This window comes from Myotis daubentonii, chromosome 3 (genome assembly GCF_963259705.1).
Source record: "Myotis daubentonii chromosome 3, mMyoDau2.1, whole genome shotgun sequence".
NCBI classification, from domain to species: Eukaryota; Metazoa; Chordata; class Mammalia; order Chiroptera; family Vespertilionidae; genus Myotis; species Myotis daubentonii.
Window position 1 is genome coordinate 51500869 of NC_081842.1, and position 12855 is coordinate 51513723.

Genomic DNA, 12855 nt, shown 5'->3' on the forward strand with positions numbered 1-12855 from the left:
GATAGAATACCTACTTTCTACATTTACTCTACAGAGAATATATGTGTATGAGTGATGTATGTGCAGATGTATGTGTGCTTGAGTTGACTCCTCACCAGAATGTCACTCTGTAAGGACAGGTATTTCTGTCTGTTTTGTTCATAGCTGTATTCCCAATGCTTATAAAAATGTCTGAGATATGATTAGAGATCAATGAATATTTATTGAATAAATAAATAAGAATGAACAAATACAGGAGATAGGGAATATAAGATAAAATGTTATGAGTGAAAGTATAGACAAAACATAGAAAATGGTGTTGATGTGGGAAGCCTGGGCTTAGAGACACCAGGTTGCAGAGGAGGAGAGTGGAGAGGAGGTAAGAGATCCAGGAAACATGACTATAAATCCTTGTGGCTGATGAATAGCCTGGTGGGCTTGTGGACTTTAGATCACATTTGCACTGCTGATTCACAGAATTTCTGGCTTGGCAAACAAAAGCCCTCTAGCACTGGCATCTTTAGGTGAAATGGAAGGAAAAATGCTCCTATTATTAAAACATTGAAACTAAATTCCTTTGGTCAGGCCTAATAACCAATCATCACTAAATCCTTCTCTGCACAACATGAGTCTTTGACAACATGTGACATACAATGACAGTGAAGGGAAAAATGTGTTTGTTATTATAATAAAGATGAAAACTATGGAAATCATAGGAGCATCAGAATTCAAAATGCCAGTGAATATAAATCATGTTATTTGCATAGAAATATGACATTGCTAGAGATATTGGTTAAAAATCAAAAGTAGATGAATAATGAATAAAATGTCACTTTTAAAATTATAAAATAAAAGTGTAATTGCTCTTATCTTTTGGAAAAATCTCACTCATAAAGGCACTTAATATGAGAAGGGGAACTGAAAATAAACAGGGTGCTAAAGACTTTCAGTCAGTGCATTATGACTTTTTTTTAAATGTTAAGAAATTGCTACCTAATCAGCATCTGTGATAATGATCTGTAATCTTACCAGTGTGAGATTGATGATAAGTATCAAGACCTGATTTTTAATAACATAAATAACAGATATACAACACATTTTCAAGTCATCTAGTCCTCAATGGTAAGTCTTTATAGTCCAATGATTGTAATACAATTCAAATAAAATATCCTTATGTGTCATTTTAATGCAAATAACCTAGCAGCAGACTTTTAAGCTATTGGTGCCCAATGCTTATTTTTATCTAAAGCTCAGGAATAATTAAGTTCTTTCCCAATTACATAAAGTCTAATTTAGAATTTCATTTATTTAGAGAGACTCAAATCCATTTTAAGTGACACACAAATGCAGGTAATTAAAAATTAAAATAAATTAAGATGAAAAAGGCAAGATTGAAGCTGGTTATCGCTGTTCTGATTATTTGAGAAAGACCGTGAAAGGGTAGAGGGGCTTAGTAGACTTGCAAAGGGGCTAAGAAAGAGTCAGGAAGATAGAATGCAGCTCTCTGAGGCATCAATGACTTTTTTAATCTTTCTGGTCTAGGTCCAGTTGCAAAGCTGATAACATACAACTAGGAGAGATGACGTGATTGGATATCAATTGGAGTTGGGGATTCTCAGTCACAGGAAACTTTCTCCATGTCTCCTGTCCTAGGAGAGAATGCCAGTTCTCCTGGCTAGTTAGGGGAGGACACAGCATCCAATGAGCAGGGCCAGTATATATGGGTGTGCCTGGTCTACAACAAGCTCTTTGGTACAGCAGGCTCATGGAGTTGCTTGAGCAGTAATATATATATATATATATATATATATATATATATACACACACACACACACACACACACACACACACTAGAGCAGTGATGGTGAACCTTTTGAGCTCAGCGTGTCAGCATTTTGAAAAACTCTAACTTAACTCTGGCGCCATGTTGTCACATATAGAAGTTTTTTTTTTATATTTGCAACCATAGTAAAACAAAGACTTATATTTTTGATATTTATTTTATATATTTAAATGCCATTTAACAAAGAAAAATCAACCAAAAAAATGAGTTCGCATGTCACCTCTGACACGTGTGTCATAGGTTCACCATCACTGCACTAGAGGCCCGGTGCACAAAAATTTGTGCACTCGGGGGGTCCCTCAACCCGGCCTATGCCCTCTTGCAATGTGGGACCCCTCGGAGGATGTCCACCCCAGTGAGGACCCTCACCCCATGGAGGTTTGGCCAGCCTGGGTGAAGGGCTGATGGCTGTTTTCAGGCTGGCCACACCCCTTTTAGGGTGGAAGGTCCCCACTGGGGTGCCTGGCCAGTCTGGGTGAGGGGCTGAGGGCCGTTTTCAGGCTGGCCAAGCACCCTGGCGACATAAGCTGCCAACCTCTCCTTTATTTCTTTTTTTTTTTTATTCTGGGATTTATTTACCTTCTATAATTGAAACTTTGTTGCCTTTAGTGGAAGCCTGTGGAAAGCTTGGCTTCCTCCATCGCCAGGGGCAACCCACTCCTGCTCGCTCCAGCTCCGTGGCCACGACTGACTGAAAGCAGGTATCTGGGGTTTGTTTACTTTCTATAATTGAAACTTTGTTGCTTTCAGTGGAACTCAGAGCCGAGCCACGGCAGGTGAGGAACCTTGGCTTCCTCCATCACTGGAGCAAGCAAGCCTCCTGCTCACTCCAGCTCCATGGCTGCCGGCCGCCATCTTGGTTGGGTTAATTTGCATATAGTCACTCTGATTGGCTGGTGGGCATGCCTTAAGTTGTAGCGAAAGTATGGTCAATTTGCATGTTTGTTTTTATTAGTACAGGATATATATACAAGTTTGATAATGAACTTTATAGTTTGCAAATGGCTGTTGGTTGACACATTTTTATTTTTTTCACTCTTACAAGATCTTTCTCTCTCTTTTGCCCCTCTTCATTTTACTTTTACCAACTTCCTTGCCATTTCTTTCATTTTCCTCCCTTCCCTTGCCATTTTCTGCTTAGTTCCTCTTATTTTTATCCGTGTTTTGACTCTGCCAGCAACCTGAGAGAGTATAGCTCAGCCGTGGGCAAACTACAGCCTGCAGCCGGATCCGGCCCGTTTGAAATGAATAAAACTGAAAAAAAAAAAAAGACTGTACCCTTTTATGTAATGATGTTTACTTTGAATTTATATTAGTTCACACAAACACTTCATCCATGCTTTTGTTCCGGCCCTCCGGTCCAGTTTAAGAACCCATTGTGGCCCTCGAGTCAAAAAGTTTGCCCACCCCTGGTATAGCTCATCCAAGCAGATGTTCTCAGATCTGAAGAGTCTGGTGATGTGCTCTGAGAGGCAGAAAGCTTTTCTGAATCTGAGGTGGTTTCTGTTGCAGCAAAAACATCACCCACTGAGAACTAGTTCTGGGAAAAGGAAGTACCATGAGGTAGATGTAAGCACTTTTCCAAATCCTCCTTTTATGCCAGCAAATAAGGATCTCATAGGTCCTTAAGTTCATGTGGAAGGGGTTGATCTAAGAAAAGATCTCAAACATGTTGTCTTCCATATGTTCTTTTGTCCCAACTTGGAGCTACAGAAAGCAAACCTTTATCTACCTCTGTTCCATGAAGACAACCAGGCTCTGTACAGAAAGACCACTTACAACACTTGGATAAATCTGGATCATTCCCCTTGAGACTATATAAATATATATTGGCTGAACCATAAAGCAAATGTCCAGGCTTCTATTCCTCTCCCAAAAAACCAAGTGTGCTCATTAGCATGAGTTATAACTATCCACAGTGGTGTTTCTCAAAGCATGGTCTTACCAGAAGCATTAGCATCAACTGAGAAAGTGTTAAACATGCAAATTTAATTAATTAGAAACTCCACGGGGAGGGCAGTTAATAAATCCTCCAGGTGATTCTGATGCTGGTTGAAGTTTAGGAATCTATGGTCTAAGTACAATTGCATGGGAACAGCTCTGCACTAGGAGCTAGGATATATGGGACTTATCCTAGTTAAGCCCCTCACCCACCTAGGAAAGCAGTAAATTATATCCCCTCTCCTGGCCCCATTTCCTCACTGGTCAAATGATGAAGTCTTCCTTGGTAAGTGCCAGGCACTCTTCCCTTATGCATATTCTGTGACCCTTCATGATAGTGTGAGCCAGCAGTGGTGTAAGGCTCCCACCCCAACCTCATCAATATGACTTGTTCTTACTCCACAATAATCTTGCATTTTTTAAGTATTGAAGCTTATTTTCCAAAAGTCTTTAGTTAAAATACAGTTGACCCTGGGAGGAGGTGCCTCAGCTATCACTTACGTTATGGTTCACATGTCAGCTAGGCTGGGACATAGAGAAGGTGGTTCTTGAAGCAACCAGGATCCAGAAACAAGGGGTTGGGCTGATGCCAGTGGAGTAAGTCAACAAAGACAAACTTCATCCAATTGCCAATCATTGAGTTCTAGCCCTAACTCTGTTAGGTTAAAATGTGGGATATTTTTGCCCAGTTATGAGACTATCTTCCCCTCTTGCTGAATTAAATATAATGTTTACTAGAGAGATTTCTGTATACAGAAGAAGCTAACAGCTCAATAGAGGTTGATTTATCAAGAATCTGGTTGTCATTGTGAGTCATATGGGCTGAAGTATTATTTGAGACACTCAGGCAAAAAAGCATCCTCCCTGAGATAGTCCTTTGATGCCTGTCAATAGGAATGTTCGCTTCAGTCTTCAGCCACCATTTGTTTATGGAATCCCCAATACGTGCAGGAACTAGGGATACAGCAATTGAGTTAGAAATGATCCCTTCCTTTATGGAGTTGACAATCCGGCAGAAACTATGCACGTTGCCTAAGTGTAATGAGTGCTAGGAGGAAGTATTATGGGAGCAAATTTAGAAAAACTCACTTAATGCCAGGATCTTGGGTTAGCAGAGAAAGCCAATGACCTTGGGGACAAGATGGTTGCATTTCTTACCCAAGCATATCTGCAGGATGCAACACACTCCAGTCAATAACTGTGGCTCCCTCAAATGAGCAGGGGAAGACAGTATCCTCCGCAGAGGAGTGCTCCTCCTCTCCAACCAACCTCTCCCCTTCCTTCCTCAGAGTCGCCCCAGTGGAGGGGGCTGGGATAGGCATGAATATGTCAGCATGCGGGCCGTGGGGGGGGGGGAGGGGGAAGGAAGGGGAGGGGGGACGGGTCAATGTGAATTTTGTGTGTTGTAGCCTGACTTAATTACTTCCCACTACCTATTATTTTTAGCTATTAACTGGTAATTTTCTGCTCTAATATTCATATAACTCACACGTTTAAAAGGAATATCCTGTGAAATCCCACAATACACAAATTATTGAATTCTTGGTGAATATGTAAAGGCAAGGCTGTGATGGAATCTGAGGCTGGAGCCTCCTCCTGCCACCTGCTTTGTGCACATCTCTCCACATTATCTAAGAGAAAGGGCCCCCAGGTACAAAACCAAGTACACACTTACTGTTGTCCTTAGCAACACGATGTCTGCTTCTTGCAAGGAACACGGGACACAATTTGCCCACACATGCCAAGCAGGTTTCCAGTAAAACACCAAGGGGAGGATCCCAAATGAGAAGATGGATCCAGCAAGGCAGAGGGTTTTCCGGCAGCCGTGAGTCTGGTAGCCGAATATCTCCTGGGGCAGAACCAAAAGGACCCCAAATATTGGTTAAGCACAATAAGCAACAAATAAATTGGGATTTTGGTGATGAAACTGAGAGAAAAGAGTAAAGAAGTCAAGCAGGAGGAGGGAAGGACAGGAAGAAGGGTGGAGGGAGTGGAGAAGAATCCCTGACAACGTGTAAGATATGATCACAGGCCTCCAAGAAGTTGCAATATAACTGGAAATTTCAGTTTCTGCAATTTGAGCACCCAGCAGCCCTGTTCCAAGCACTATGCTAGGTGCTATGTTGTCTTATTTGACTCTCACAATTTTTCTCTGAACAGGCTAGCACCCTCATTTCATAAATGATGACACTGAGCTCAGAAAGGCTGAATAGAATGACTTGTTCAAGGCCACATAGCTAAGAAGTTTGGCTGCCAATATTCAAACTCAGGTCTTTCAGCCTCCAATTTTGAACATAATCCACAGCCTTTACAGATATGAACAAGTGACAGGTGACAGAAGCACTAGGTGACCCCAGCAACCAGTGATTCCTTTGGCTGAGACCAACAGCCTAGTAGGTAAGAAGGACTAGAGCCAAACCTTGAGTTTGGAGTCAGGATTTGGTGAAATGCCACTTTGCCTTTGGGAGTTTAGGGTAGAGCTATGCATTCACACCCTCCTCTCATGTTCAATAGCAAAAAGAATTTTACAGAAAGAGGTGTAAAATCATAGAGACTATTTGGTTTACTTTGACTGATGCCTATAGAGCACCTGCTATGGGCCCTGGAGGATACAAATATGAAAGGGATAAGAGTCTTACTTCTAATAAGTTATAATTTGTGCAAACTTCTTCTTTCCAAGGAAACCACCCCTGAAGTTTATGGCCTCAGTTTCACAGCTATATTCCACGAAGCCATAGGTACATTTTATACTGGTTAGAATGGCTCAAATTGAGAAACAGGGAGTCATGGTTAAAATCACATTATCTGGACCAAGATACTTTGGGTTTAAAACCTAGCTCTGCCACTCATTGAGTGAGATCTTGAAGAACTTATTTAAACTCTTTATTCCTCAGTTTATCATCTATAAAAGGGGGGTGGTGATAGTACCCACCTCCCAGGATTGATATAAAGCAGGGGTGGGGCACACCCAGCCTGTGGGCTGTATAAGGCCTACAAAATTGTTTGGTCTGGCCCTACAAAAGCATTAGGGGTAAGTTAATTAAATATTTGACCAAATATAATAGGCTAATTTTAAGTTGCTTTTCTATGGCCCACAAATGATGGTATAAGTATCCAAATGGCCCTTGGCAGAAAAAAGATTCCCCACCCTTGTTATAAAGCTTAAATTAGTTAATATGTGTTAATGCTATGTAAGCACTTACTGCTGCTGCTGTTGCTACTGCTACTATTATTTTACCATTTCCCGAAGTATAGATCTAAAATTCTACCCCCTTGTTTATTGGCATTTAGATCGAAAAATTCCTGGTGTCATTAGTTTTGCTCTTGTTAGAATTGCCTGTTAAGATGACAAGGAGCAAGAACATGCCACTTTAAATCCACCAGCTTCTCTATCTCCCTTGATAAAGATTACATTATCAGAAAAGGTTCTGTGATTCTTGGCTGAAAGTTGCTTAATGTGTCATTAGGCCCCTCCCTCTCATTAGCAACATGTACAGGTGCTGAATGGCTTCCTTGGGAATGGCCCACATTGCTTTACCTTTAATAAAATGTTCACATTGACTCAGAAGTACAAACTCTTGACTGATTTTGCAAAATAGGAAGTCTATCTTGACATAAAAACTCCTCTCCCAACCTCAATCACTGCTCTTCAGATGCCAAGCCTGAAGCAATGCTTCGTTAATCCACATTGTGCGGGGTCCCAATCCTAAATTCCATGTCTGTCCTGAGTCCATCCTACCATCTTTTCCCATGTGCTTTTTTATGTTCTGACACTTGAAAATAGATCAACTTCTCCCATCCAACTGAGCCATCTTTTAAAAATATTTAAAAGTTTTCTTATATTGCCATTGAGCCCCATCCAATCTGCCTGAGTTATGCCACTTCTATAGCACAAACCTTCCTGTTACCACACACTCTTTCACAGGCAATGCAGTGAGAACCTCTGTAGTTTTCAGTGTCTTCACGTTCATTATCAGAATTAAGTAAACAGGAATGACTATCCTCATTTTTCAGCTAAGAAAAACTAAAGTTTAAAGTTATTATATCTAATCATTATTATTAGCAACTATTGGGTAACAATGATAGCAGCTAATATTAAGTGAATACTTAAAAGCACTTCAACAAGCACTTTACACATTTAGTTTAAAAAATTATTAGATAAAGCTCATCCATAACTCAAAACTGGGCTTCCAGTCTAGACCTTCCCAGAATAAGGAAATAATGTAACTGGCCACTTTCAGTCTAAGGCTCTTTTTCACTCATCCTAAATTTCCATTCAATTTAACAACTGTTTTTTAAGTGTCCCCCAAATAGCTGGCACATGTTGGACACAGAGATGAATGAGACCATGTCTCTAGTCTCATAGAAGCTCATTCATTCAATAGGAAGACACAGAAGTAAATAAGATTAGATAAGGTTAGGCAATAAAAGGGATATACGGAGGGGTGACTACAAAAATTGTCAACTAGCCCTAACCGGTTTGGCTCAGTGGATAGAGCGTCAGCCTAAGGACTGAAGGGTCCCAGGTTCAATTCCGGTCAATGGCATGTACCTTGGTTGCGGGCACATCCCCAGTAGGGGGTGTGCAGGAGGCAGCTGATCAATGTTTCTCTCTCATCGATGTTTCTATCTCTCTATACCTCTCCCTTCCTCTCTGTAAAAAATCAATAAAATATATTTTTTTAAAAAATTGTCAACTAGAGAACCAAGATGGTGGCATAGGTAAACTCCTGTACTTGCTGCCTCCCACAACCACATCAAAACTACAACTAAAAGACAAAACAGATATCATCCAGAGCCATGGGAAGGCTGGCTGAATGGAAGTTTGACAACTAGAAGGAAAGAGAAAAGTGCATTGAGTCCGGTAGGAGGTGCAGAGGTGTGGAAGTGTGGAGGTACGGAGGCGCGCGCAAAAGGGGCTGGCAGCTGGATACACTGTTGTCCTTTTCAAATGGGAGGGAGATGCAAACTCCCAACTGCTCTAAACTCCAGTTCCAGGTGAGACTCTGGGGACCCAAACTCATACGGGGAGAAACTGGACTGTCTGGCATCAGGCCGGAATGCGAGGGCAGCTTTCTCTCAGAGGTGCTTGCAGCGTTCATTGTTCCTGCATGGGGCCATGGGACACAGAGACCCAGGGACCTATCAGGGCAAGGCTGACAGCAACCATTGCTGTTTGCACCACCCTTGTGATTCCCTGAGACCACGACCCACCCAATTTACAACCTCACCCGAGCTGTGCACAGAGAATTTTGCAATGACGGTCTGGCCTTTTGCAACCTAACCTAACAAACTGCAGCTGGGTCAGAGAGCCCCAGAGCTTCCAAAAGAAGGCCTAAGGCTCGTCGGCAGCCTGCATTGCTTCACAGCTGCGCCTCATCTGGGCACCTCCAAACCCCAAAGAGAGAGATCTGCAGATCTCTCTGTAGCTCCTGCTGGGTGGCCTCAGGCAGTGGCTGACTTTGTACCTCCTTGGAGAAGAGCCAGTATACCCAGTGGTCAAAGTAAGACCACACTAGATTGCAACCCTTCAGATTCATAAGAGACACACTCAGGGGGCAGACTCAGTGAGCACCAAAGCCCCCCTGAAGCAAGTCCTGCGCCATAAGGGTGTTTCCAGCACAGCAGTTTGCCCACTGCAGACACAACTGATCCTCACAGCCAATTGGCCTGGAGGTCAATTCCTCCCAGTGATACCAACAGCAACCAAGGCTTAACTACAACAAGACTGTGCACCCAGCCCACAAAGGGGTGAACCCAAGAACATTTACCTCAGATGACTGGGGAGGCTGAGCCACTGGGTCCTATAGGACATCTAGTTCACAAAGCTGCTCTATCAACACAGGGAAGCAGCCAAAATGTGGAGACAAAGAAACATCACAGATGAAAGAAATGGAGGAAAGCAAACTACTGGATATAGAGTTCAAAACCATGGTTATTAGGTTGCTCAAGAATCTTCTAGAAACCTCTGAGAAATATAGTGAGACCCTCGAGGATATGAAAAAGGACCAATTAGAAATTAAGCATACACTGACTGAAATAAAGAATATTATACAGAGATCCAACAGCAGACTAGAGAATCCCAAGAATCAAGTCAAAGATTTGAAATATGAAGAAGCAAAAAACACCCAACTGGAAAATCAAAAGGAAAAAAGAATACAAAAATATGAAGATAGTACAAGGAGCCTCTGGGACAACTTCAAATGTACCAACATCTGAATTATGGGGGAGCCAGAAGAAGAGAGAGAACAAGATATTAAAAACCTATTTGAAGAAATAATGACAGAAAACTTCCCCTACCTGGTGAAAGAAATGGACTTACAAGTCCAGGAAGCACAGAGAACCCCAAACAAAAGGAATCCAAAGAGGACCACACCAAGACACATCATAATTAAAATGCCAAGGGCAAAAGGCAAAGAGAGAATCTTAAAAGCAGCAAGAGAAAAACAGTTAGTTACCTACAAGGGAGTACCCATACGACTGTCAGCTGATTTCTCAACAGAAACTTTGCAGGCCAGAAGCGAGTGGCAAGAAATATTCAAAGTGATGAATAGCAAGAACCTATAACCAAGATTACTCTACCCAGCAAAGCTATCATTCAGAATTGAAGGTCAGATAAAAAGCTTCACAGATAAGAACAAGCTAAAGGAGTTCATCACCACCAAACCAGTATTATATGAAATACTGAAGGGTATTCTTTAAGAAGAGGAAGAAGAAAAAGGTAAAGATAAAAATATGAACAACAAAGTGACAACAAATACATATCTATTAACAAGTGAATCTAAAAATCAAGTGAATAAAAAATCTGATGAACAGAATAAACTGGTGAATATAATAGAATCAGGGGCATAGAAAGGAAGTGGACTGACAATTCTCAGGGAGAAAAGGGTGTGGGAAGAGACTGGACAAAAATCGTACACCTATGGACGAGAACAATGGGGGGTAAGGGCATGGGGTGGGGTGGGAACCCGGTGGAGGGGAGCTATGGGGATAAAAAAGAGGAACAACTGCAATAATCTGAACAATAAAGACTTCTTTAAAAAATATGTCACCTAAATGAGGTACTGTTAATAACGCTGGACAACAGGGGTAGATCAGAAGTGTCCCAGGCAAGCCAGGTGAATTCTCCCCTAGTTACACCAAAGTATTACTCTGAAAGTTTGCCTGCTCTCAGTCCTGTGGGCACTACACCACCAGTTAGTAGCTCATAACCCATAACGCACTGCCAATTTTCAGTAGAAAAGCTGAAATAATGCAGATAAGGAGTATTCAATTACTGTTTATTGAAGTAAATTGAATTGGACTAACTTACAGTGAATTGCATTGCAGGGACCATTAATAGATACTAGGTTTAAAATTGCAAAAAATAGCATGGTGCTCTTTATTACCACCCCGTAGCAATTTCCATCCTACATTATGGAGTGCCTTCCATCTCCCTGAATGTGCTTCAGGGAAATATCCCAGCTACCCCACATCCCACCCTCCCTCACCTCCCATAAGAAGGAAGCAATCAGCCAAAAATAGAATATTGGGAAAATGTCAAAAGAATGTGACACTCATGGCAGTATATGCGCATTAGGAAATAACACACCGTGCCTTTCTTTATCCGCCTCTGGACCACAGACGCCTCTCCTCCCTCTGTCCCTGGGTATCTAATCTCTTGTATCTTTAAAGGGCTTCAACTTCGGCTTCCAGGTGCACAGGCCTTCTCCTCGACAGAGACCCTGTAGTCAAGAAGTGCAACTGTGCTCCCCAAAGCAGTGGTTTAAACTTTGTCACCAAATAGTGGCCAAAGCCAGCAGAACCCCTGAAGAATCGAAAGACTCTCCCCCCAGAAAAATACACAGAGGCGCATACACATAAACTTCCCCACAGAGATTCAGGAGGTCCCCAGAGTCTAGAGAAGACCCCCTGCCTTAGGGGGTTCCTGAGGCTGAACCAAGGTCGATCCTTCACAGTTTAGAGACTGTACTTAACTCAGGGCCTGACACTAAGTAAGCACTTAGTGAGTGGAGAGGCATGAAGACAGGGGCTCACAGAAATGCAGGTGAGGGTGAGAGGGTGACAGTAAGAACAGGGCAGGGGCTGATTCCAAGAAGCTTTACAGGATGAAATTCCCTGGGGCTCACCAAGTCCTGAGAGTGGCTCTCAGCCTTCTCATCCACGGCCTGCCAGCAGGGAAGACTCAGGTTAATCAGGTCTCAGAGAAGGATGTAATGAGAGAGTGAGATGTATATACTTAACTGTCCACCAGCTAGATAAATATATGGTAGGTATGAAGACATAAGCAAGCATAGTGCTGAAAATGGGCTCTGGAATCTTCTCTGAGCCTCTCCACCCTGAGTGATATGCCTTCTTTAAACATATTAATTCATTGCATCAAATTACAAACAAAAGCTGTTGGTCTGAAAGCCATTTTTTTCTCTTTAAGACAAGTTTGCTTTTCTCTACTAGCTTGATTAAATATTTGAAAGTTTAAATAATTCATTTTTTAAAGTTTACCACACTAAAGATGATCTCTTTTCCCTTACTTTGGGTGGGGAGGTAAAGTTTTACTATAATTTCCATGCATTACAACAATTCACCTCATTGTTTACTCCAACTCCAAGCCCTATTCAAATTTCTGCCTCAGTATTTTCTTGTTTTACACACTTCCTGCTGAAGGAAAATTTTCCAAGTGGCCTGTAAGGTAACTGGATTTCTAGATCCAGGTGAGAAAATTTTAACCTGAATTATATAACCCGGAACCTTAAATTGGAGGCTTAATACAATATGACCTGCTAAGTATTTCTTAAAACTTTAAATTGGTCTTCCTATTATTTTCATATAAATATTCTGATGTCTACTTTTCTCAAAAATAAATCAGAAATTGTAAGTTCTGGCAGTGTAGCTCAGTTGTTAGAGTATTATCCCCATACACCAAGTTTGCAGGTTGGATCCCTGGTCAGGGCACATACCAATGTTCCACTCATGTTCCACTCATACATGCAATCAACCAATGAATGTATGTATGAGTGGCAAAACAAATACCCCCCCTCTCATGAATAAAAGTTAAAAATAAAATAAATCAGAAATTGTGACCACACTGTACC

General features: G+C 41.7%; 1 protein-coding gene across 2 annotated transcripts in view; it reads right to left on the bottom strand.

Annotated features, from left to right (window-relative positions):
* The window catches only part of ATP13A4 (ATPase 13A4), a 254995-nt gene that overhangs the window by 209952 nt on the left and 32188 nt on the right, over nucleotides 1-12855 (bottom strand). For both annotated transcript variants that reach the window (XM_059687405.1, XM_059687407.1), the window contains exon 2: nucleotides 5439-5612. In XM_059687405.1, coding sequence (XP_059543388.1) covers nucleotides 5439-5612 — 174 coding nt within the window. The remainder of the gene's footprint in view (nucleotides 1-5438; nucleotides 5613-12855) is intronic.